The following is a 25,770-nucleotide window of genomic DNA, read 5'->3' as shown; positions in this document are numbered from 1 at the left end:
AGCCCCGAGACCAGGCCTGGACACAGATACGCTTCTTGGCATTGGGGACGGGAGGTGAGGGGACAAGAGGATCCTTTAGGTTCTGAACTGTTGAGGGCATTCAGTGCAGGGAGAGTTCCCTGGTCTTCGGAACTGGGAGATCCCTTTTGGAGTCGAGGTAAGAAGTGGGTGTGGGTGGTGTGAGAAGGGGTGGTGAAGGTTGGAAGTGGCTGTGTGGGGGGCTGAGGGCACCCTGACGTGGGGCTAGGACGCGGTGCTGGCCGTGGACACATCGCTGTCCTAGATGAGCTGCCCGTTCAGACCTCCCTGTCCAGTGTTCTGGGGAAGGGACCCTGACACAAAGAAGCAGGGCTCACCTGAAATCCTTCTTGATGCTAAGTGACTTTAAAACAATGGAAGAGGAGGACATAAGAGTGGGGTTAGGGGAGGAGTGAGGAGCGCTGCACCTGGGCACGGTTGAGTGGGGCTGTGGGCAGCACAAAGCCTGCTTTGGCTGGGACTCTGATGAGGCCTTGTCTGGCATTCAGTAACTGTATTAATGATTGATCTATCTGGGAAATCTAAAGGAAGGTACTGTCATCTCAGAAATACTGACATCTCAAGAAAGTGGCCCCGGCGCCTGGATGTTGCCGCCATGGCCCTGGGGTCCCTGGATGACTCTGGAAGAAGGCAGGGCCCAGGGATGTGTCTTCAGCTGTTTTTGGCAGGCAACGCTCGCACGTCTGCTCGAGCCAAGGCGGAGGAGAATCAGGCTACCTGTTCCCAGGAGCCCAGGGCAGCGGGAGGGAGGCAGGCCCCACAGACCATGAGGCTGTTTAGAACGTGGGGTCCCCAGCACACATTCGCAGATCTCCCCTCTCCTTTTCCTCCGTTACCATGATGGGCTCGCTTCCCCTTGCTCCTTTCCTCACCCCACTCACTCTCCCCTGCCCCTCAGTCAACGCAGACTGCTTTTTTTTTTTTTTTTTTAAAGATTTTTATTTATTTATTTGACAGAGAGAAATCACAAATAGGCAGAGAGGCAGGCAGAGAGAGAGGAGGAAGCAGGCTCCCTGTTGAGCAGAAAGCCCGATGTGGGGCTCGAACCCAGGACCTGGGATCTTGACCTGAGCCGAAGGCAGCGGCTTAACCCACTGAGCCACCCAGGCGCCCCGTGACTGCTTTTTTTAAGAGCAGCTTTAAGTCCTACAACAAAATGGAGAGAAATGTGTGGACATTTCCCGTCTACCCCCTCCACCCCGTCCCCATGTGCACACAGCCTCCCCACTGCCATGTCCCCCACCGTGGGGTCCGTGTGTTTCAGTTGCTGAACGAACATTGCTAAATCATTACCCAGTGTCCCCAGTACATGCCAGGGTTCACTCTTGGCGTTGGACGTTCAGGGGTTTGGACAGCGGTGTGAGGACAGGAGTCCTCCCTCATCCTACAGAGTGCTCCCCTGCCTCAGGTCCGCCATGTTTTCTTCCCTCTTTGGATCCCTTCTCGATCTCACATCTTCTTGCCCCTGTAGCCCTCGTACCCTGTGGAGAGGGGGATGTCAGAAGAGGCCAGGGCAGGGCCCCCCTGGCCTGGTTCTGATCTGCTTCTGCTGCTGCGATTGCTAAGAAACAACCAAGGATTACAGAGCTGCCCAGGGTCCCGAAGCATCATGGGATGTTGGTGCTCCCCCCACCCCAAGGACTCTGATCTGTGCTCTGTGCCTTCTCCAGCTCCAGAACCCTCCATCAGCTTCCCACCTTTGCGGGGTCATGCTGCCTTGCTCCCCTAGGCTGGGGCCCATCCCCTGGTCTATGGCTTCCACTTTGTTGCCCATCCCATTCCCGGAAATAGGGTCACAAGTGGTCAGTGGAACAGCTTTCTTGAGATCTTGGGTCTGTAGGGAAGGATCCACGAGACTATCTTGGTCACTCCCTCTGGGTTCGGGGGTTGTGCCCATACTCCTCTGAGGATCATCCCTGTGTGGACCAGGTAGGAGGTACAGAATCACCCCGTTGTATGGGAGGTGGGTGGAGAACTGGAGAGACGGGACCATGTGCACAAGGGGGTTACAGCCAGGGACCTCTGGGGACCCACCTGTGCCCTCTGGGCTGCCACCTCCCTGCCACCCCACGGCCCAGAGGCACCAGGCCCTGGGAGAATGCGCACAGACCGTCGTTGCATAACCGAGCCCCTTGGTCGAGGGTAGAAGAACACCAGCACTGAGTGAGCAGACAAAATATTTCCTTCCTATCTTTTTTCTTGGGATTCAAGTGCCTGTCGAGTCTGAGTCTCTCTTCAAACTCGTTTGTGGGTCTGCCTGAGCCCACCCCCACCCAACCACTGTTAGACCAGAAACTAGAAACTGACTTAAAACCTTCAGATACCAGCATCCATCACTAAGGCCCTGAGGCATTTGAATCATTTCTGTTTTTCACTTTATTTTAACTGTGCTGCTTCCCCAACCTGACCTCACCTGCACCATGAACCTGCCTAGGCAACCCCCCACACTCTTTTTTGGTTTAACTGATAGCATATATTTATTCTTAGTTGTACGTAGCACATTGGACTTCTCTAGGCCCTTTTGCACTTGTGCTTTATTTTTCCATTGACACATGGAGTCAGTCCCCCTGGAGGGACAGACACTTGAGACCTTGTGATTCTTATTTTCTTCTCTAAAGAAGGTGAGCGATTCTACTTGCCTTATAGCGCACCTCCCCTTTCTCTTCTGCCCGTGATCCCACACTCACATCTCCAGCCCTGCTGCCACGAAGTCCTCAGCACCAGAGGGCAAGTTAGCAGAAAGCCGGAGCTCTCTACACAGCTCTCAGTGTGCCTTGCGGGGGCCTGCGGAAGCCCCATTTGTTTCTCGTCCCTGTGTGAGGCGGGCCCCCTGCACCGGCCTGTCTGCTCGGATTCCACCTCTGTTCCCAGGCAGGGGTAAAGGAACACTGGGGAAGGGTCTGGCCTAGAGATTCCCAAAGAAGCCCCTTCTTGGCCCCCTGCCTTTCTTTGAGAGCCCCTTTTAATAACTGCTGTGATCTGAGGCTGCTTTCATGGAATGAGGGCTCAGAGTATCACTTGCTCTCCAAGAAGGGATGAGGAAGGGGTCGTTCTGTTGGAGGACCAATGACTTAGGGATTTGTGGTCCGTCAAGATCACAGGGTAAGTGTCTGGGAAGCTGTTTTGGTCCTGACTGCATTATTGCCCGTTTGGGCAGTGGTAGGGAAGTCATTCTGGCTTCCTTCTAATCTCCTGGGCTTTCTTCTAAGCTCAGCTGCCCTCCTGTCTTCTGAGAACTATAATGAACATGAAACTCCCTTCTTTCCTCCCTTCCTCCTTTCTCCTTCTGTCCCTCCCTCCCTTCCTCCTTCCTTCCTCACACCTTCCCTCCCTCCCTCCTTTCCTTTCTTCCTCTTTCCCTCCTTCCTTCTTTTCTCCCTTCCTCCCTCTCTCCTTCTTTCCCTTCTTTTCTGCTTTCTTCCTCCTTCCCTTCCTTTCCATTCCTTTCCTTTCCTTCCTTCTTCCTCTCTCACTCCCTTCCTTCTTCCTTCCTCCCATCCTTCTTCCTTTAAAAAAAAAAAGTGTTTTGAATATTTAAAAAACTTTAAACACAGAAAAAAGGATTTTTATTCTCATCATTTCTGAACGTGTTAGTCCTTAATTATTTTCCTAACAACTAGGCTCCTTGTCATAACTTCAAGTTTTGCTTGAGTTTTTAGAATGAAAAAAAAAAAAAAGAACAAATTTCAAAAAAAGAAAAAAGAAAAAAATTCTTGCTCTGAAAGATTCTAGCAAGACTTAATTATCTCTATATAATAGACGCTAAAGTCTTTCTTCATGTTTTCTTTCTACTTCCATCCCTAGACTTAAATTCAATGGGTCCTTCCATGGCTGTGTGGTGTATGTTTGCTTCATGGATATCTAAACTCAGTCGCTCTCTCACTCACTCATTGTCTCTGTGTTAGGTTTCTGGTGCTGCATAACAGACTGTTCCAAAACCTAGTGGCTTAAAACCACCAGTGTTATCTCAGAGTTTCTGTCTAGATTCAGCCCAGCTGAGTGCTTCTGACTCGGGGTCTCTCATGAGCTTGTAGGCAGGCTGACAGCTGGGGCTCCAGACTCATCTGAAGCCTTGACTGGGAGAGGATCCCTTCCGATCTTGCTCATGTGACTGTTGGAGCCCCAGGTCCTCGCTGGCTGTTAGCCGGGCTAGACACATCCATTCCTTGCCACATCGGCATCTGCCCAGGGCAGCTCACAATATGGTAACTGGCTTCCTTCAGAGCATGCAAACAAGAAAGTGAGCGAGGATGCTCAAAACAGAAGTCACAGTCTTTTGTAGCCTGATGTCAAAAATGACACCCCAGCACTTTTGACATTTTCTGTTCACGAGAACAGATGACTACACCTGGCACACACTCATTGGGAAACAATGTCATAAGGGAACAGATGCCAGGTGGAGGTCATTGGGAGCTGTCTTAGAAGCTGTCCGTGCTTCCCCTACACACACACACACACACACTCTCTCTCTCTCTCTCTCTCTCTCTCTCTCTCTCTCACCTCCTCTGTGAGGGCTACTCAGACCACCCTTTTAACAACTCATCTCTTACCTTCCATCAGCTTCCTCTGCTTGCTTTTTCTTCCTGACACTTACCACCTTCTAATATTATAAATTACTTCTTGATAAGTGACGTTTCTTTACACCTTCAGAATACGAAGATCCATGATGGGAAGAGGGTTTTTTCCACCCACTTAGCTCTCTGTTTCCCCGACACCTATAGCAGTGCCTCACATGTTGACTCTCAATAAATATTTGTTAATTAAATCCTCTGTGCATCGCTCTGTAATCCGCTTTTCCACCAGTGTGACTTAGACTATTTCCGAGTCAGTATGTGTAGGTCTACTTAAGTCTTTTTAGTGGCTGCTTAGTGTTCCACGTTATGAACATTCCACACGTGACTGCAGCGTTGCCCTTCTGAGGAACACTGACTTGTTTCTGTATCCTCACTATTTTCTGCTGCTGCCCACACCCTTTTGCACGCATCCTCCTGCTTATGTGTGAGTAGTTTTGGAAGAAAGGCACCTAGAAGTCCAGAAATAATGTTAAACCTCAGTCTTTCTGTGGTTGAGTCGCACGAGGAGGTAATTATAAATGGGGACTTCTGTTTGTTTGTTTTTAAATAAAGTCACGTCAGCTAACTGCTTTCCCTTCTTTCACCTTGGCACTGAATTTTACGTGATTGGAAAATGCTTGAGTAGAGAGTTTAGGATTTCAGACACATCATACCTACTGGGGTCTAGTCCAATAGTTGCCATTATGCTGTCTATGTTCAGCCACTCCCCTCAGGGTTAGTATTCATTTAAAAGCTTGGCACCCTACTTTGTGCAAGGCATGGAGAACTTGGAGATAGAGCATTACTTTAACTTTCTAGAAACTTCCACTTGGGTGGTAAACATGAACAAGTTAAATAATAGTCAAGCAGCCAGTCAGAAATAAGGGTGAACAATTCATGGACAAGAGAGGCCCTCAGGACTCGGGTGGTCAGGCCAGGCTTTGGGGAGGGAGGAGAAGGACCTGAACAGGAAGGAGGGCAAAAGGGAAGACATTTTAGGTAGGCAACCAGCTGTATGTTGAGGGCATGAAAGGGAATGGGAGGCCCATGAGGGCATGGAAGGAAGAAGCCATGCTCCCAAGGTTGGTGGAGGGTTCTGCCAGAGTTTTCATCCAAAGAATGCTGGGCAGCAGACAGTTGACTAGTCAGTCTCTGGAAAGCTTTGAATGGTGGTTCCAGTCTAATCAGGACTCCCAGATCTCTGTCTGGTGACGTTTGGTACCCAGTGTGACCCCCAGGCAGTTCCCCTCTACCCTCCCTTCTTCGTCTTCCTCCCGGAACCCTACAGCCTGTCACTCCTGCCAACTTGTATGACACAACTGTTTCATACATACACAGCTTCCTGTTGACAATTGTTTGTCCTCCCTGTGAGCACTGCGTCGCCGACTGTAACCAGCCATGAAATCGAACCAATGCCCTGACTCATGCTTAAGGGCCAAATCAGCCCAACATAAAGAGATTTCTGCCGGACACACAGGCCTGCCTCTCCTCAGGCATGGCTCTGTCATTGCTCTCAGAAGGTCATCTTCTTGCCTGGAAGAAATTCCCAACACTCTGACCGGCCTTAGCACAATCCTCGATCTTAGCTAAGGAAAGGGTATAGACGCGGCAATAAGATCTCTCCAAAGGCCACTAGAATGGATGATAGGAAATGTAGGTCATGTGCTGCAGCACCGTTCAGAACGGAGCAGGAGCTCAACAACCATGAGTACCTGGGTGGTAGGGTGGTAGTAGAATCATGATTCTCCTAAGAACCCTGCTCTGTTTCTTCCCAGCTGGAATTATCTGGGTGAAACCACTGGAAGTGAACATTTGAGGCAGCCTGGACAGGGAAGCCTTCAAAAAGCTACTATTGGTAGCCCCGGGCTAATGGCCCTTGGCCTTGGTGTTCACCAGCAACAGTGAGGTGGGAATTGGGGAAGGACATTTTGGGTGGTTGGTTTGGCCCCCATTAATGTGAGTGAACATCCAGTTTCTTTAGGTTCCAGCGAGCACGCCCCTTTCTTTTCACTGGTCTTCAGCCTCTGGGCATCACCCCCAGCCTTGGGGGGACCCATTATGGCTGCCTGAATTACCTCCAGTTCCCCTTCCTCAGCCAGCTTTGTTCTCATGTTTCCAGACTTTTCAAAGTACTTTCAAAGTCACTATCTTTTTTTAAATTTAACTTCAATTAGCCAACATACAGTACATCATTCATTTCAGATGTAGTGTTCAATGATTCATCAGTTGCGTACAATACCCAATACTCATCACACCACATGCTCTCCTTAATGCCTATCACCCAGTTACCCCATCTCCCCACCCACCTCCCTTTCCACAACCCTCTGTTTGTTTCCCAGAGTTAAGAGTCTCTCATGGTTTGTCTCCCTCTCTGATTTCTTCCCATTCAGTTTTCACTGTCTCGTGCCATCCATTTGAACTAACACATCTTTGAGAATTTTTTTTTATATATTAAGAAAACTATATGGCTCTCCCAGGGAAGTGACAGTTTTTAAAAATAGAAAGCAAAATCTTTGAGGAAAAAAAAATAGTGTTTTAGGAGTAAAAAGTGAAGATGTCCCCCCAAACCATTTCTGTTTCTGCTGACCTGCCAGCTTAGGACAGACAGGTTTAGCATTTTAACAGCAGAGGGCGCCAGTGGCCAAATTATGTAGTTATGTTGCCCTTGCTAAGAAATTCTTTCCATTTTGGTTGCTTTGTTCTTGTCCTTTCTGTCACCTCCTGATGAGGCAGAAGAAAGCGTTCATGGGGCTGGTGGGCAGGGGCAGGTGAGGTAAGCTGAGCGTCAAAGGTAGCTGCTGCTGTGGGGAGTGGGACTGGGAAGGTAGGGCAGAGTGCTGGGGTGCAGGATGGGCCTGAGGATTTCCAGGCATCGCTAGCAATGATCCAGTGAACCAAGTCAGCACCATGGCTAGGCTGTGGCTCAGCTTTCTGATACGTTTATATTGTCTGAGAAAGACTCCTCCTACCAGCACCCCTACCCTGCCCCCTCATCTTTGGTTCTGTGGGCATCCTGAGCTCCATAGCTCAGCTGAGCCTTCCAAGCCTGAGCTGGGGTGGGGGTCTGTGCTGGCCCTCCCTCCAGGCCAATGACAGGCCAGGTGGGGCCAGAAGGAGGTCAAGCCACTCTCCTTGGTTTCATTCAGAAAGTTTTGTCTGTCTGTGGTTTTTTTGTTGTGTGTTTTAATAGACTTGAACTTTTAGAGAAGTTTTAGGTTCACAGCAAAATTGAGGGGAGGGTACAGAGGCTTCCCATCTTCCCCCACCCTCACACACAGCTTCCCCCACTCTCAGCATCCCCCACCAGACAGGTACGTTTATTAGAATTCGCAGACTCACACTGACCATTATTATCACTCAGTTTACTTTAGGATTCGCTCTCGAGGTTGTACCTCCCATGAGTTTGGACCAGTATATGATGCCCTGTGTTCACCATTATGGTATCATACAGAATCATTTCACTGCCCGAAAATCATCTGTGCTCTGCTGCTTCCCCCCAACCACTGGTAACTACTGAGCCTTTTACAGTCTCCCTAGTTTGTCTTTCCCACGTGTCATGTGGTTGGAATCATACGATATGGTGGCTTTTCAGATTGGCTTCTTTAACTTGGCAATATGCATTTAAGGTCCCTCCACGTCTCTTCATAGGTCAGTAGATCATTTCTGTTTAGTGTTGAGTAAGATTCCATTGTCCGGATGTACCAGTTTATCCATTCACCTGCTGATGGTCAGCCTGGTTGTTTCCAAGTTTTGGTGATTAGGCATAGAACTGCTATAAACATCCATGTGCAGGTTTTCATGTGAACATAAGTTTTCAGTTCATTTGGGTAAATTCCAGGAGTATGAGGGCTAGATTATATGGTAGGGTATGTTTAGTTTTGGAAGAAACCGCCAGACTGTCTTCCAAAGTGACTATACCATTTTGCATTCCTACTGGCAATGAATGAGAATTCCTGTTGCTTCCTACATACCTTCACCAGCATTTGGTGTCAGTGTCTTGGATCTGGGCCATTCTTAGAAGTGTGTAGTGGTGTCTTCATGGTCGATTTAATTTGCTGCACTTCCCTCGTGACATATGATATTGGCATCTTCTCCTATGCCTGGTTGCCATCTGTATGTCTTCGCTGAGGTTTCTGCTCAGGTTTTTGCCCATTTTTGATTTGGATGGTTCATTTTCTTATTGTTGAGTTTCAAGAATTCTTTGCATATTTTGGATAACAGTCCTTAATCAGATGTGTATTTTGCAAATATTTTCTCCCAGTCTATGGCTTATCTTATTCTCTTGATATTGTCTTTTGCAAAACAGAAGTCTTTAATTTTAATGAAATCCAGCTTATCAATTCTTTCTTTCACTGATCATGCCTTTGGGGTTGTATTTTAAAAGTCATCACCATACCTAACATCATCTAGATTTTCTTCTACCTCCTAGGAGTTTCAGAGCTTTGAATTTCATTTTTAGGTCTGTGATCCATTCATTTTTGTGAAGGGTGTAAAATCTGTGTCTAGATTCATTTGCATGTGTGTGGATGTCTAGGTGTTCCTGCACTGTTTGTTGAAAAAAACTATCTTTGCTCCATTGTATTGCCTTTGCTCCTCTGTTAAAGAGGGGTTGTATAATTATGGGGATCTCTTTTTGGTTCTCTATTCTGTTCCACTGATCTGCTTGTCTACTCTTTCACCAATACACACTGTCTTAATCATTATACCTATAGAGTAGGTCTTGAAGTCAGGTAGTCTCAGTCCTCCAACTTTGTTCTTTACAATATTATGTTTGCTCTTCTGGGTCTTTGCCTCTCCATGTAAACTTTGGATTCCTTTTATCATTATCCACAAGATAACTTTTTGGGATTTTGATTGAGAATGCCTTGAGAAGAGTGGACATCCTAACAGCACCAAGACTTCCTACCCATGAATATGGAATATCTCTCCCTTCATTTAGTTCTTTTCTGATTTCTTCCATCACAGTTTTACTCACATAGACTTTGTACATATTTTGTTAGATTCAGACTTAAGTATTTCAGGTTCTTAGGTGCTAATATAAATATCATCATGTATTTAATTTCAAATTCCAGTTGTTCATTGGTGGTCTACATGAACACGATTGAGCTTTGTATATTAGCCTTGTATTCTGCAACCTTGCTATAATCACTTACTGGTTTCAGATTTTTGTCAGTTCTTTGTTTTCTATATAGACAATTGTGTCATCTGTGAATAAAGGCACATTTATTTCCAATCGTTATACCTCTTATCTCCTTTTCTTGTCTTATTGCATAATCTAGTACTTCCAATAAAATATTGAGAAGGGATAGTGGGAGGGGGGAGAGCCTTTCCTTGTACTTAAAACTAGAAAGCTTCTAGTTTTTTATCAGTAAGCATAATATTAGTTGTAGATTTATTGTAGATGTTCTTTATTAAGTTGAAGTTCTTCTGTATTTTTTGGCTGCTAAAAGATTTGAGCATGAGTGGGTGTTGGATTTTGCCAAATGTGTTTTCTGCACCTATTTATAGGTTTATGTAATTTTTCTTCTTTAGGCTATTGATGCGAAGGATTACATTAATTGATTTTCAAATGTTGAACTTGTTTTACATACCTGAGATAAATCCTACTTGTTTATGGTTTATATTTCTTTTTATGCTGTGTTGGATTCAATTTGCTGGTCTGTTGAGGATTTTTATGTTTATATTCATGACAGATATTGAGCTGTGGTTGTCTTTTCTTGAAAATGTCCCTTCTGTTTTAATCTTCTAGAAGATATTATAGAGAATTGATATAATTTCTAATTTAAATGTTTTGTAAAATTCACCAGTCAACCCATCTGGGCTTGGTGTTGTCTGTGTTGGAAAGTTATTAACGATTGACTTGATTGCTTTAATACACATTCACCTTTTACATTATCTATTTCTTTTGTGAGTTTTGGTAGATTGTGCCTTTCAAGAATGGTTTTCCTGTATCCTGCTTATTATGAGAAGTTGTGTTTTTATTTTCAATCAGTTCAAAATATTTTAAAATTTCTCTTAGGATTTCTTCTTTTACCCATGTGTTATTTAGCAGTGTGTTATTTAATTTCCAAGCATTTGAGGGTTTTCCAATCATGTTTTTAGTTATTATTTCTAATTTAATTCCAGTGTGGTCTGAGAGCAGACATTGTATGATTTTTTTAAAAAATTCTTTTACATTTGGCTCAGAATGTGGTCTGTCTTGGTAAGTATCACATGTAAGCTTGAGAAGTATGTGTATTCTGCTGTCGTTGGATGAAGTAGTTGCTAGACATAGTAATCAATTTTATTCAGGTGACTGATAGTGCTATTGACTTCAACTATGCCTTTGCTGATTTTCTGCCTCCTGGATCTGTTCATTTCTGATAGAGGCGTGTTGACGTCTCTAAACATAACAGTGGATTCATCTATTTCTCCTTGCAGTTCTGTTTTTGCCTCAAATATTTTGATACTCTGCTGTTAGGTGCATGCACATTAAAGATTTAATGTCTTCTTTGAGAATTGACCCCTTTGCTATTCCTGATAACTTTCCTTGCTCTGAAATCTGCTCTGTCCATATTAATATAGCTACTCCTGCCTTCTTTTTATTAGTGTTAGGACAGTATATCTTTCTCCATGCCTTTGATCTCTATGTGTCTTATATTTAAAGTATGCTTCTTATAGATTAAATATAATTGGGTCCTGTTTTTTGATCCACTCTGACAATCTCTTTTAACTGGCATATAGTGGACCCTTGAACAACACGGGTTTGAACTGCTTGGGTCCACTTATAAGTGTTTTTTTTTTAAAGTACTGTAATTGTATTTTCCTTATTTTCTTAGTAGCATTTTCTTCTCTCTAGCTTTGTTGAAAGGATATAGTATATAGTACGTATTACATACAAAGTATGTCTCTTCAACTGTTTATGTTATCTGTAAGACATCCAGTCAGCAGAAGGTTATTAACAGTTAGCGGGAATGGTTTTGAGGCAGTCAGATGTTATATTTGTATTTTCAACAGTGCAGGGGATCAACACCCCTAATTGCTGTCTTTTTCAAAGGTCAGCTGTATTTAGACTGTCGACTTTTAAAGTGATTATTGATATAATAACTACCATTTTTGCTCCTGTTTTCCATTTGATGTCCTTGTTCTTTGTTCTTATTATTTTCCACTTTCTTCTGCTTTTTGTGTTTTCAGTTGAATATTTCATATGATTCCATTTTCTCTCCTTTTTTTAACATATCAGTTACTTTTCTTTTTTTACTGATGTTTGTGGTTGCCCCAGAGTTTGTAGTACACATTTACAACAAATCCAAATCCACTTTCAAATAACACTCTAATGCTCTAAGGTTAATGCAAATACATTATAATAACAAAATAATCATAATTTCTCCCTCCCATTCCTTGTATCAGTGCTGTCATTTCGCTTACACATAAGCATCTATATTTATATACATATAAGTATACATAATTGGATATATTAGTTGCTGTTATTTTGAGAAACTTATTTGTGAGATCAGTGAAGAAGAAGGAAGATAAAAGTTTTTATTCCTTCTCTTGTAGTCTTTCTTTCTTTATGTAGATCTGAGTTTCTGACTGATAGTTTTCCTTCTCCCTGAAGAGTTTCTTTTTACTGTCAGTGAATTGTCTAAATTTTTATTTATCTAAGGGAAGCCTTTATTTCTCCCTCACTTTTTTTTTAAGATTTTATTCAGAGAGAGAGATCACAAATAGGCAGAGAGGCAGGCGGGGGGGGGGGGGTAAGCAGGCCCCCTGCTGAGCAGAAAACCCGATGTGGGGCTCGATTCCAGACCCTGAGACCATGACCCGAGCCTAAGGCAGAGGCTTTAACCCACTGAGCCACCCAAGAGCCCCTCTCTCTCACTTTTGAAGAATAATTTCATAAGGTACAGAATTCTACGTTGGTGGGGGGGTTTTCTCAGTGCTTTATATATTTCACTCTGTTATCTTCTTGTTTGCCTGACTTCTGGGGATGAGTCAGATGCAGTTCTTATCTTTGCTCCTCTGTAGGTCAGGTATAATTTCCTTCTGGCTTTTTTCAAGATTACTTTCCTTTATCTTTGATTTTCTGAAGTTTGTATGTGACAGGCTTAGGTGACGTTTGTTATTGTGTTTTGTTTTTATCATATGTCCTGCTTGGTATTCTTCAACCTTCCTGGATCTGTGGTTTGGTGTCGGACATTAATTTGCGGATATTCTCAGTCATTTTTGTTTCAAATATTTCTTCTGTTTATCTCTGTTTTCTTCATCTGGTGTCTCCATTATACACATTATACCTTATATAGCCCCACAGTTCTTAGATAGTCTGTTTCTTTTCTTTCATGTTTTTTTTATCTTTGCTTCTGTTTCGGGAGTTTCTTTTGACCTATCCTCAAACTCAGAGATTATTTCCTCACCTGTGTCATTGTACCAGTGAGACAAGCCATGACATTCTTGTTTTCTCTTACAGTGTTTTTGATCTCTAGAATTTCCTTTTGATTCTTTCTTAGAGTTTCCATCTCTCTGCTTACATTGCCCATTTTTTCTTACGTGGTATCTACTTTATTGATAAGAGCCCTTAGTATAGGAATCAAAACTGTTTTAAATTCCTGGTCTGAGGGGAGTCTGGGTGGCTGACTCAGTTGAGCATCTGACTCTTGGTTTTGGCTCAGGTCATGATCTCAGGATTGTAAGATGGAGAGATGGAGCCCCACATTGAGCTCAGTGCAGAGCCTACCTGTCCCTGTCCCTCCCCCTCTGCCCCTCTGCCCACTCTCTTTTTCTCTCTAAGATAAATAAATAAAATCTTTAAACCAATAAAAATAATAAATAAATAAATTCCCAGTCTGATAATTCCAATATTCCTGCCCTGCCGTGTGTTTGCTTTTTAGAATGCCTTTTAACGTTTTCCAGATAGCTAGACATGATGTGCTGGGTGAAAGGAACTATTTACTATGCAGTAAATAGGCCTTTAGTAATGCGATGGTGAGGGTGTGGGTGAGGGGAAACATTCTCTAGTCCTATGATTAGATCTCAGTCTTTCCATGAACCTGTGCCTCTGAACTATGACCTTTGTAAGTGACTCACAAGGGACTTTTACCTCGCCCCTGAGGTGGGGCAGGATGGCTGGTGTGGACTAGAGTTGGATATTCTCTTCCACATGAAAGGCTATAAGGAGCTGGGGTGGGTATTTCCCTTCTCCCACATGGGACACTAAACAGGCTAGATTAGGGTATTTTCCTCCCCCCAGGTGAAGTAGGATCTGATAAAACTACAATAGTTCAGGCTGTGGTAAAATAGTTTCTTCTAAAAGCAGGCCTTGTTAAGAGCAGAGTATTCTGGTTTATTTCAAAATGGTTCCTTTTCTCCTTCTCCTGGCAGAAGCATAAGGGAATTTTCTCCCCTGTGTTGGATGTCAAAGTCGGAGAAGCAAAACTGACACAGGTGTGGGAGGCCCCTATAACTGCATCTGCCCAGAGTTTGGACTCAGCCTTGTCCACTCTGAGACTCCAGCACTTGGCCAGCTTCAGATCCGCTCTCCCTGAGCTGGCCCTGGTTCCCACAGATGTTGTTGCTGGGGAGTTTCTGCCCAGCGAGTCGTGGTCCACAGTAGCTGCCCATATGTCTCATTCATGGAGGGGGCAGCAGTGTGCACTGTAACGTTACTCCTCTAGTAGATCTGAGAAGCATTTTTGATTTTTGTTAGGACCCAGCGACATTGTCTCAGCGCCTTACATGTTAGACCGGAAACCAGAACAGTTGATGTCTTCACTTTTGATGTCCTACACCGACAACTAAATGATGTGGGCAAAAAAAGACTTTCAGGCACAGCTTTATTCCTTCAAATCTGGATATTAGATTTGAAAGGAGGCTTGGAGGTCACCTTGTTCAATGTCCTTATGTTCAGATGAGCATCTCAGTAGGCTCAGCTGTGGGCACTTTCCTCCTGGTAATATTCCCACATTTTAGCAAAGTAGTAGAGCACACTGTATATATGCAACCCATTTGGGCTCAGAATCCAAATGAATGTTCTCCAAATAAACCAGTTAATTCTCTTATGGTCCATGTTCTGATTCCTAGAAGGAACTAGAATGTGATATTTATCCATAAACAGTCTGTGTGGTGTTTTATCTCTGTATGGTGTTTTGGTGGATGCTGTTTTAGTTCTGTGTGATGAGATGACAGGTGATTTTTATTTTTCTCTTTTTGTCTTTCTGCGTTTTTCCAAATTCTATCAAATGAACATGTATTACTTTTGCAATCAGGACAAAAAAACAACAACAAGGTAACGTTTTAGGTCATGAACGTTGGAAGTCTCCTCTCCATGTCTCCTTACAGTCTGCAAGATGAACGTTCACCGACGCTGTGAAACCAACGTAGCCCCCAACTGTGGGGTGGACGCCAGAGGAATTGCCAAAGTCCTGGCTGACCTAGGCGTCACTCCAGACAAAATCACCAACAGCGGCCAGAGGAGGAAAAAGGTAACAGGCTATTTGGAGGTGTTTCTGGAGCTCTTTGGAGGCCACCAACCCTGTGCTGGCTTCCTGAGAGCACCCCTCTGCCTCCCCGGAGTGAGGTTCTGAGATCCTTGGGTTTGAGACACAGCATGAGCTGAAAGGGAATGAAAAAAAATGGTCAGGCAGGTGACATTAAAGTCTCCTTCAGTTCTAGAAGTGGAGGAAAAATGAAGCAAGTCTCAAGTGTTCCGTTCCTCTCCCTACTGACTGATTCCATCTTGGAGATGAGGACTTTGGAATTCCCTCTAGAAAAAGCACAACACTGGACAAGGAAGTAGGCTTAACTGGCTCCAGGACTGGCATGAAAGCAATGTCAGTGTTTGAACTTTGCCCCTAGTGTTATGGTAATGAGGATACAGGGATGAAGAGCTGGGACCACATTCTTTTCTAGGGAGCAGGCCAAGAAGATTTGTGGTAGTGCCGTCCAAGGGATATTGTTAATGCCCCACCACATGAAACAGCTGGGCCTTTCTTTGGAGACCAAAGCCCCCTGTCTCTATCCATGTGACATTCTGAATGTCAGTAGGAAGAGATCCATTTGCTGAGATGCTCTTTTGGTAAGTCAGGGCCCACAGATGTACACAGAGCTCACGGCATCCATAGCATTTCTTTTGAAGGTCCTTCCTGGCCTTGGCTTCTAGCCCAGAAAATGTAAGTCTTTAAAAGAGCAAGTTATAAGAAAATCAGAACCATGTTTACTGGGCAAGAAATCCTGGTGGGGATGGGGAACAGGCAGTGATCCTCATTACCTATTATCAAGCATTCTCAAGCACTTACCAGAAAAGCAAGTCTGTTTCAGGGTGCATCTCAGAAGAGCCCTTTCCCTCGAATGGAAAGGTTTGGATTCTTTCTATCTTCTTAAACTCCTCCCTCTCTACCTGTCCAATAAGCAAAGCTGATTTGCAAGGGTTGGGAAAAAAGAATCCTCTTCTCCCTGGTTGCTTAGCTATGAGATTTTGTGCTTCTGGTGGCTCTTAGCTCTGTAATCCCACGAGTGGAAACGGAGCTTCAGTTATTGACCCCAGACATCGCAGTTGCAAGCAAAATGTCAGCAACCAAGAATGCTATGCCCCCACCAAAGCGGCAGGTTAAGCAAATACCCTGTCATGACAATGTTGGACACACACATTTATGAGCTCTAGGGAGAGCCCTTCATGAGAGAGAATGACTTTTCTCCTTGCTAGAAGGAAATTGAGACAGAATCATAATTATCTTGAAACATTTAAGAGAAAACACAATACACATCTGCTCTCTCCCCCGCGATTTACACGGGCCATGACGCCAATAACCAGGCATCGTCTGTCTGTCTTAGTTTGGGGGGAACCTCGTGTTAAAAAGCCAACATGGAGAAATTCAGGAAGAGACGAGTTAAAGACCAGAGGATTCTGAAATTTTTATTGCTGGATTGCTTCTGGTGCAAAAGCTGGAAAAAGCCACGTGACCAAGTAGTAGCTCAGCTTCGTGTGAGAGGAAGGGAGAGAAGTGCCCTTGGTCAGAAGTTAAAAGGGCTTCTTGGCAAGAGCATCAGGTTTGCCAGAGCGTTGCTTGTCTTCACGTTGGCCCTTGCAAGTGGTCCACTGTGCAGAGAGGACATGTGCAGCCGGCTGGAGATCAAGGGTAAAACAGAGCAGAACTGTGTGTGACCGCTTGGTCCAAACCTCTTACTTTAATGGAACTTAACATGCTGTGTCAGCATCTCACTAGACTTCACTGGGGGGTGCTGTATTAAAATTTGCCAACCAATTTCGACATATCTAAAAATATGAAGCTCAGTAAATATTTTTTATTTATTTTTTATATTTATATTTATAAATATTTATAAATTTTATTTATTTATTATTTCTACTACAGACCAGAGCCTGTGGTCTGCCTGAGCAGAGTGCCCCACACAGTATCCACGTGCAGAGGCCATTAGCTAAATACAGCTGAACAAGACGATGGATAAATGCCCAACAGGTGTTAGAGGCAAATGTCGAATTGCTTTAGGTGTAGTAACTTGTTTGGCTTGCATAAGCGAAGGAGGTTCTGATGGAAGGGGGACAGGTATGCTTGGGTAGAATGAAAATCGAACAAATTGCAGCCTCTCTCTTTTTTAAGTTTTGATTTTGACTCCAGTTAGTTAACATACAGTGTAATATTAGATTCTGGTGTACAGTGGAGTGACCAAACACTTGCATACATGGCCCGGCACAGTCTCTTGTCTTCCCTTTCACTGTCAAATGAAACCTGAGTCTACTTCCAGGATGTTAGTTCAGCAAGTGCTGCTGGGTGCCGGGCTCCCTACAGCACCTCCACGCCTCTGACCTCGAGGCAGCTCCCACCCTCCCTTCTCACGTCTCCCCTCTTTCTCTCCCTCCCTCTAGCTCATTGCTGGCACTGAGTCCCCGCAGCCTACTTCTGGAAGCTCACCGTCGGAGGAAGATCGATCCAAGTCAGCACCCACCTCCCCTTGTGACCAGGGTGAGGCCCTCAGATTGGCCCTGTTACCTCTGAGCCATGTCATCGGAAGGCCCGAGGAACCTGAGGCCTCTCCACCCTTGTTTCCACCCTTGTTAGCTGGAATGGAGGCCCAGGAAGGCCTTCAGACACCCTCTCCCTACTGACTCTTTAGCTGGTCTTTCTCTCTGCAAGGCTGTCTTGAGGGACAGACACTTTGAACTGCTGTGCTTGCCTTAAACCCTGTCCAGGCCAGGGTAAGAGAGAAAGAGCACGTGATGTTCTAGCTCTTTCTTTACCCTCACCTCTGTCCAGGGTTCCAGGTGTAGGAAGATGCCTGGGGCCTGCTCCCAGACCTGTCCTTCCACCCACCATGCCACTCAGCTGAGTGCCACTTCCCTCCATCCTGACTCTGATCATCACCCCTGAAACCTGAGAACAGGGCAAGAGTTGGGGGAGAGGGGCCACCTCCTGCTGTGGCCTGTGGATGGGCAGGGACAGATGCAGGAATCGGAAGAACAGAGTGAGAGGAGGGAGGAAGCCAGCTCTAGGCCCAACCCCTTCCCAAAGCTCAGGTTTCCTTCTTCCTCATATGAATATGCTTAACGAAGTTGAAGTTTCTGAATGCTGCGGGCATCCCAGAATGCTGAGGGGAGACTAACAGGTTTCAAACTTTCCCTTCTGGGGTCCAGACGTCCCCGGAAAGGGATTCATGCTTCTGCAGAGCAAGAGTAATCATCATTGCGTGACAAGTGGGCCTTGATTTTCTGTAGCCTCTTCACGTTTATTATCTTTTTTTAAAAGATTTTATTTATTTATTAGTCAGAGAGAGCGAGCACAGGCAGACAGAGTGGCAGGCAGAGGGAGAAGCAGGCTCCCTGCTGAGCAAGGAGCCCGATGTGGGACTCGATCCCAGGTCGCTGGGATCATGACCTGAGCCGAAGGCAGCCGCTTAACCAACTGAGCCACCCAGGCGTCCCTGCGTTCATTATCTTAATCTTATGCTCACACCGACTCTGTGATGCCTCATCCCTGTCCCTGTCCCTGTGTCACAGGCTGGGAAGTAAAGATCAGAGTCTCAAAAAGTTCTGTGCAAAGGTCTGGAACTAAGTCTGTGGTAAGGGTGAGATCATTCCCCTCCTGGTTTTGGGAACCCCATCTCAGAATCTGTGTCCTCAAACTCTCCCTGAGTGTCATTGCTGTGACCTACCTCGGCTTAGCCAGGAGTGAACCAAACAGCTGCCGGGTGCGTGTGCCCATCCTGACGCCACAGAGCAATGGGTCTGAGTCTCTCTTCTTGCTGCTCTGATTAGCTTCCTGCATCTTTACACTCTGTTTCATTCCAAAAAGGATTTGACCCATTTATAAGTAATCCAGTGGTTGGCTGGGGCCTCCAAACTAGTAGGTGTTATCCTGCAGCCCATGTGGGTGTTTTTATGCGTCCTTTTGAGTGCCAAGACCTCCTTTGAGAGCTTCAAGGAGACAGCATTTCTGTCCCCAGGACAAGCGAGGGGGAGCGTCATTTCTAAGCCTGGCTGCTCCCAGACCTGGCGGGTTGTAGTGCCTGTGCCTGTCTCAGCTCAGGACAGTGGTGTGGGCACCGATGGATGCAAAGACCCTCTTAGCAAGACGTGGCATTGCCACAGGACAGAGATAACACATAGTTTCTTTTCTTTCCGTTGTAATGACATTTTCTTCAAGCTTTGGAATCCCTAAACACCCAAGTTCTGTTTTCCAAAATCCGTTTCATAGTTTGCCTTGGAAACTGAGACCTTTAGCTGTTTGCTGAGACTAGAAGTTATACTTTGTAAGGAAAAAGTGCTAAGAAGTGGCTGATTTGGCAAGGCAGAGCCTGAGACTCGGGAGCCACCTGCGCTCCTCCCCCCCTCCCTCCACCCCAGCAGATCTAAGAAAGATCCAGATTCCTTGCACAAGCTATCATGGGCCTCCATCCTTGTGCAGGGAAGCTGAAGATCTCTTTCTGTCAAGCAACACCAGGTCTTCATGCCTCATTCTGATTCCCAAGTGTTAATAGTCTGCATTCCCCTTCCATCTTCCCAGTTTTTCACAAGCATCTCTTAAAATCGGATTGTGCTTGTGGTGCCCAGTTCTGCACTGAGAGGCGTGTGTGTCTTGGTGAATGAACAGCTAACAATAAAGCTTGCTCAAACAGGAAAGGTCAAAGGGTCATCCAGTGTTATCACGGCAGGGTAGTTCAAGTCATGTGCTCCGCAGGGGCACAAGACTGCCCCGTGGTTGTGAAATTGTACTGAGGAATCCCTGCCCCATCTGAGATAAATTCGCAACATGTCACTCTCGGACAGTGGTTCTTCAGGTAACGAGAAGCCCGTGGCTCATTTGGCTGAATACCCTTGTGGGAGATGGGCAGTAGAGTAAACACACCAGTGAGACCAAGTAAAGTCCTTTACAAGTCCGGGGCCTCCCAGTCCTAGCTCCTGGTACAGCTGTACCACCCGTGATTACTGCGATGACAATTCTCGATCGGCCATTGCTCTCATCTTCAGAGGGAGTTTGAAGGGAGCCTGTTGTCTTTGAGATTCCGCAGGGTCCCAGAGAAGGCAGGGGTTCCTGCACTACGCCTGGCATAACAGAACAGGCCACTGGCCAGAGGGGGCTTACGGAGAGAGGGCCAGGTTTCTGCGTAATCTGAAAGTGTTGGCTGTGGGGAGCTGTGTCCTCGGCCTCTTCGCCTCCCCAGGCCCTGCTGTGGGCTAGGTGCCCACGAAAGCATGGGGAGCAAGTGAAGGAACCCGTGGAGGGCTGCCATGCTGCATCTGCTGGCGGGCTGAGACCCTACGGTGGGAGGCCGGGGGAGGGTGGTCTGGGGCCCGCGGCCTGCTGGGAAGGGAGTCTGAGGTATGCACTAATGCAAGGTCTTGTCTCCCTTGGCCCTAGAAATAAAAGAACTTGAAAACAATATCCGGAAGGCCTTGTCTTTTGACAATCGAGGGGAGGAGCACCGGGCGGCAGGTGGTGCGGGCCAGCTGGCGAGCCCCGGCGAGAACGGCGAAGTGCGGCAGGGCCAGGCCAAGCGCCTGGGTCTGGAGGAGTTCACCTTCATCAAGGTGCTGGGCAAAGGCAGCTTTGGCAAGGTCTGTGGCATGCGCGCGTACACCCGCTGACTCTCTCTGCCCCGTGGCGTTGCCTCATCTGTCCGATCTAAGGAAGATGAGGCTGTGAACATTTCAGCCTGGTCTTGTCGCGTCTTCCTTCCTTCTTCCATGGAAACGGCCTGCGGCCAAGCAGGTGGGAGTTGGGGATCTGCTGCTTGTTAGCTGTAGGACTTCCAGCTAGTAGTCACCTAGCTTCTCCGGGACTCAGTTTTTCTCATTTGTCAAATGGGGCCACGGGTATCAAGGAAGGTCGTGGGTAAGGGGGAAAAAAAAGGCACTTGGGAATATTTCAATTGCTTTACGTGTCTTGGAGTCCCTATTACCGGCCATGGTAGCACTGCATTTCTTCCCTCCTTCAGAGATACATCTGAAATTCTGGCTTTAATTCAGGACCAAGACTTTGAAAATGAACTCTGGAATCCCTGCCCTCCATGAACTTCGGGCTCAGAGCAACTCTGGGCATGTATTATTTTGAAAGTTAAATGCTATTTAACTGACTTTTCTGGCATTTACTAAAGGTTGTTTATCCTGTGTGTGTGGCAAGAGAATGAGAATAATCATCTCCTGGCTTGGATCTTAAAATCTTAAAATCTTAAAACCGTGCTCCCTCTCCTGGCCCACACGGAGACAAGCCAAGCCATGCAGTGTGTGTGTGCCGAGTGAAGCTTTTGGGGGAATCAGGCCCCGTTCTGATGGCTCAGTGATGTGGGGAGATAATCCTTGTGCATTTTAGAAAGAAGACAGGAGGGCAGAGGGCCCAGGATACTGTGGCTAACACTTCAGCTGGGATCCCTGATCATTCCCTTGTGCTCCGCACAGATGGAGTCGCTGGAAGCTGCCTTTCCATGCCCTGTTCTTGGGCCCGTGTCCTGGGCTCTTGAAAGCAGCAGCCTGCAGAGCCTGCAGAGCCGCTCTGCTGAAGGGAATGGCTCTGGAAGCCTCCAGGGCGTGGGCCTTCCTCCCAGCCCCTCACCTGCCCCATCTCCTCCTGACATCTCTGTAGTGGGAAGGTAACCGGAGGAGCCACTTAAATGCAGATGCTGAAGCAATCACATTCTTCAGAGACTGAGTCACTAAGAAACTGGTCCCCAGTGCCCTGGTCCAGGCGTAACTGGGGATGTGGGTGGGTTTAATTTTGAACAAGAGTCAAGGGAAACGGGCAGGCTCAGAGTTTCCAGGTCGCCATACTGTGTAGGCAGGATGCGAACTTGGATGACTGTGGACCATTTAGGTTGTTTTTTAAGAAGAATCGCAGGCAGCGTCTGAGCCAGCATGAAAGATTTTGCGTTACGTGTAGGAGATGAACATTCCTCAGGAAGCGCCCTGAATTCTTTCTTGAAGCTTTTGAGTTACCACTCTTGAGCCTGGCAGCTCACCCTGGAATACTGGGCTTAGGAGACAGTTGTTTAAAAGGAAGAAGACTTGTCACATTGCAGAGAAATGAGTGCAGAAATATCAAATGATAGGAAAACCTGAAGCTCAGAGAACTGTGAATGTGCTCTCTGGAGAAGGAATCACATTCTGAGCGTGAAGGCTACAGGACCACGAAGGCAGACCTGACAGATTTAGCTGCGTAAGGACAGGTGATCCTGTTTGCTGTCAAACAGAAGATCATCAAACAGGCTTAGACAAACCTTTGCAGAATGCCAAGTGTTAGTATCATTGTATACCAAACTTGCACAAATTCATAAGCAAATAGTATAAGACAATACATAGAACTAGACAGAGTTATCATGAATATAAAACTGACAGTTCACACAAAAACAATTTAAGGAAAATTTCTTTAAAAAGTTCCATTGCAACTTAAAACAGTGTTGAGGTTATATTTATACCCATTATATGAGCATAAATACTTTTTTTCCCCCAAAAACACTTTTTAAGTGGAAGCCCCCAATGTGGGTACATTGCCATGAAACTAGAGCATCCCTCCATTCCCGGTGGCAGATTATTTTGTACATCCTTTCTGAAACTCAAGAAATGTGCAAAATATTTAACCTCATAATCTACTTCTAAGAATTTCTAGTTTGAGGATATGGTCCAAAAAAAAAAAAAGAAAGAAAAGAAAATGGCATATACAAAAATGCTCAATCTGATTTATTCCTATGATACTTAATAATTAGGTTTCACTTAATTATCTAATACAAGGTAAAACGTTAAATAAATTGTAATATGTTTACTTCAGTTGAGTATAGGCAACCCTGATAATGATAATGATAATGTGGATGATAAATCCTTATTAATGTCAGTTAAAAATATTATTTGTGCAGTGCTGTAATTGCAAGTATGATGCATGTGCATATGAAGAATTATTTCACAGATGTGTGTTGAACTTTTTTCTTTGCATGGGCCCTATGCTAGAGATGAAACATCAATAAATGAATTATAGTAGCTCTATTAGGATGGGTAGCTTTTCTAAACATTTTTTAATGTTATAGTGTTCAAAATGAAAGAAAAAAAGAAGTTAGTTTTTAAAGCCTTTGGTATTGACTTGCGTTTTTACTTTTGATTCCGTGTGTATAGATTGATGGCAGTGGTTTGGGTCCATTGCAGGTCATGTTGGCAGAGCTGAAAGGCAAGGATGAAGTATATGCTGTGAAGGTCTTAAAGAAGGATGTCATCCTCCAGGATGATGATGTGGACTGCACAATGACAGAGAAGAGGATTTTGGCGCTGGCACGGAAACACCCGTACCTAACCCAACTCTATTGCTGCTTTCAGACCAAGGTATGACTAAGAAGAAAATAGTGGGCCGCCATCTTGGTGTAGTACTGTATAATGAGATGGCATCTTGATGTCAGATTTTTTAAAAATCAATTGTAGACCCTCTACAGTATTTTCTCATAGACCTTGCAAAGTGGAATGGATTTTACCCTTGAAAAGATCAGGGTGTGTTGAACAGCATCGTCTTTTTTAAGAGCATGGAATTTTCCATTCAAGGTTGTGCTTGTGGAGGGATGAGAGGGCAGTAGAACTCTTTGCAGAGGTAACTGGACAAAGCCAGTGTTTGCTCCTTGGAAAAACCAACAGGCATGGTTAGTCCTTGCTCTGCTCCTAATTTTCTATCAGTAGGCCAATCACTTAAGTTCCCCGTTGCCTTCAGGTCGAATGAGAAAGTGTGAAGGCCACCCTAACCACTTCCGACTTGTATAATGTCCTAGGAGGCAAAGGCTTTGGACAAATGCTTACAATGCCCAAGCAAAATAGGAACAGAAGGTGTTTTAAATTTACTGTGTAGGAGCCTGGGAACCAGAAGGTGGCAGTAAAGAAACGAAAATAATCTGTTAACTGCCTTATGGAGTCTGACCTATGAGTATTGTAACTGATTTTTTTAACTTAGTAAAGAAAAGAAATGCCAACATTCTTCATGAAGCTCTTATTTTATTACCTCTTTTTGGGGAAAAAAGAAAGTTAAAATCTTTGAGGATGATTTATGTGTCTGTAGCCCTTAGCTTCTTGAGAAGGCACAAGCAACTTTACCCAAAATTCCTCCCTGTGCCTTTCTAGAGCTTAGACGGTAAAGGGCGTCATCCTGGAGAGACGATCCCTTGCCCCTTGGCATCCTCCCACCTCTACAGTCACTGCGATGACAGTCTTCCACTTTGAATTCAACAATTTTTCGTTTGCTCATTTGGCAAATTTTAATTTTAATTATATTTGATAGAATTCTTCCCATGTGCCAGGTGTGGAGATACAGTGGTAAAGCAAGGCCCAGTCCCTGAGAGTCTCTTCGGTACACTGTTTCTCAAAGGGTATTTCTCTGAACCTTCATCCCTCTAGAAACTCTTAAGCCTAAAGGACTCTATAGCCCATGGTTTGGGAAATTGCAGTCTGACTTCTTTTAGACTGTCTCAGCATACACTTGCTTATTAAAGTCCCTGAGGAGAATTACAATGGGACAAAAAAAAAAGTTGTCTTCATTTAATCTAGTATTTCCCAATTATTTGTTCTCAAGCTTCACCCATACCACTGCTTAGTTCACACTGAGAAACAGTGGTCCAATGGCATTTCTCCTAACTCTCTGATCGCTCAGGAGAATGAGGAACGCCTTCTGAAAATCTGGAAAGCCCTTTTCCAAACAAGCACAGGGCTCATCGGCAGTCCTTGTGTTGGACATGTTTTACATAATTCCAAATGTTTGTGGGTCTATGCACGTATGTGCACATATGCAGAACCCAACATGAGAAAAACAGATCCATCATATGGTCCACATTCTTCTTTTCTCTACTTTTTGCACCAGTGAGAAAATCAGATTTCAGAGGAGTAGAAGTCCTTTGCTCATAAGACACTTTGTTTTGGCCAAGATGGACTTGGCATCTGGTCTCTGGAACTCCCACTGCAGTGGGACCTTGTCCTGATATCAGACTGATACTCTCTCTCCCTCTTGCCTGACCCAGAACAGTGTCCCTTCTGTGGGGGAACTTTCCCCTCTTGCCCTACCCCTAACTGGTAGTTGTCTCTTCCACTATCTGAGATGGTTTCCTGGGTAGGGAGCCACACTGATGTTTTTTCTTTGGACACATTGCCAAGAGGCCCTACGTCCTTGGGGAGCCACAGTGGAGGGTCAGCATTCCTACACCTCTTAGTGAATGAGTAAGGAAATGAATATCTTCCGTGTCAACAGTGTTCTCCTCTGTGTATTACAGAACGTCAGTGCTAAGATTCCTCATTGCATGGAGCACAAATTGGTGTTGAGTAACACCATGGATTTCCTTTATGGCAGAACAATAACCAAACTGACATGGAGATTAGGATCTGGGTGGCTGGAGAGTGGGGCTGGGGAGATAAGGGACTTTAGTAGTTCAGAGATCCACTAAGTCTTTTTTTCAGGCCGATATCAGATAGCCACAGGTATAGGAGCAACTCTGTCCCACCTCGGCCATGCCACCATTGTGTGGGAAAACAACAGCACACCCTACTTTATACAACAGATGTATGTTCATCTAACTTGTCAAAAGGGAATCCTATTTTAACCTCACTGAAGGACCTTAGCTTACTAATGAAAGCAGTCTTAGGAAGAATCCTTTTCTAAACCCCCACCTTCTACAAAATGTGACTTTTCCTATGACAACCAGTAGTCATGGTTTAAAGAGTAGCTATTATTCATTCATCTGACTA

The 25,770-nt window shown here is 45.2% G+C and overlaps 1 protein-coding gene across 1 annotated transcript in view; it reads left to right on the top strand.

Annotated features, from left to right (window-relative positions):
* Window positions 1–25,770, top strand: part of LOC111155859 (protein kinase C epsilon) — a 479,634-nt gene that overhangs the window by 312,044 nt on the left and 141,820 nt on the right. Inside the window, exons 7-10 of the mRNA XM_022516279.1 lie at window positions 14,907–15,049; window positions 17,449–17,545; window positions 20,438–20,634; window positions 23,206–23,379. Coding sequence (XP_022371987.1) covers window positions 14,907–15,049; window positions 17,449–17,545; window positions 20,438–20,634; window positions 23,206–23,379 — 611 coding nt within the window. The remainder of the gene's footprint in view (window positions 1–14,906; window positions 15,050–17,448; window positions 17,546–20,437; window positions 20,635–23,205; window positions 23,380–25,770) is intronic.

Source organism: Enhydra lutris, unplaced genomic scaffold (genome assembly GCF_002288905.1).
Source record: "Enhydra lutris kenyoni isolate GAN:26980312 unplaced genomic scaffold, ASM228890v2 scaffoldscaffold44, whole genome shotgun sequence".
In the NCBI taxonomy this organism is placed as follows: Eukaryota; Metazoa; Chordata; class Mammalia; order Carnivora; family Mustelidae; genus Enhydra; species Enhydra lutris.
The sequence above is the reverse complement of the archived record's forward strand: the minus strand, read 5'-3'. Positions and strand labels throughout refer to the sequence as shown.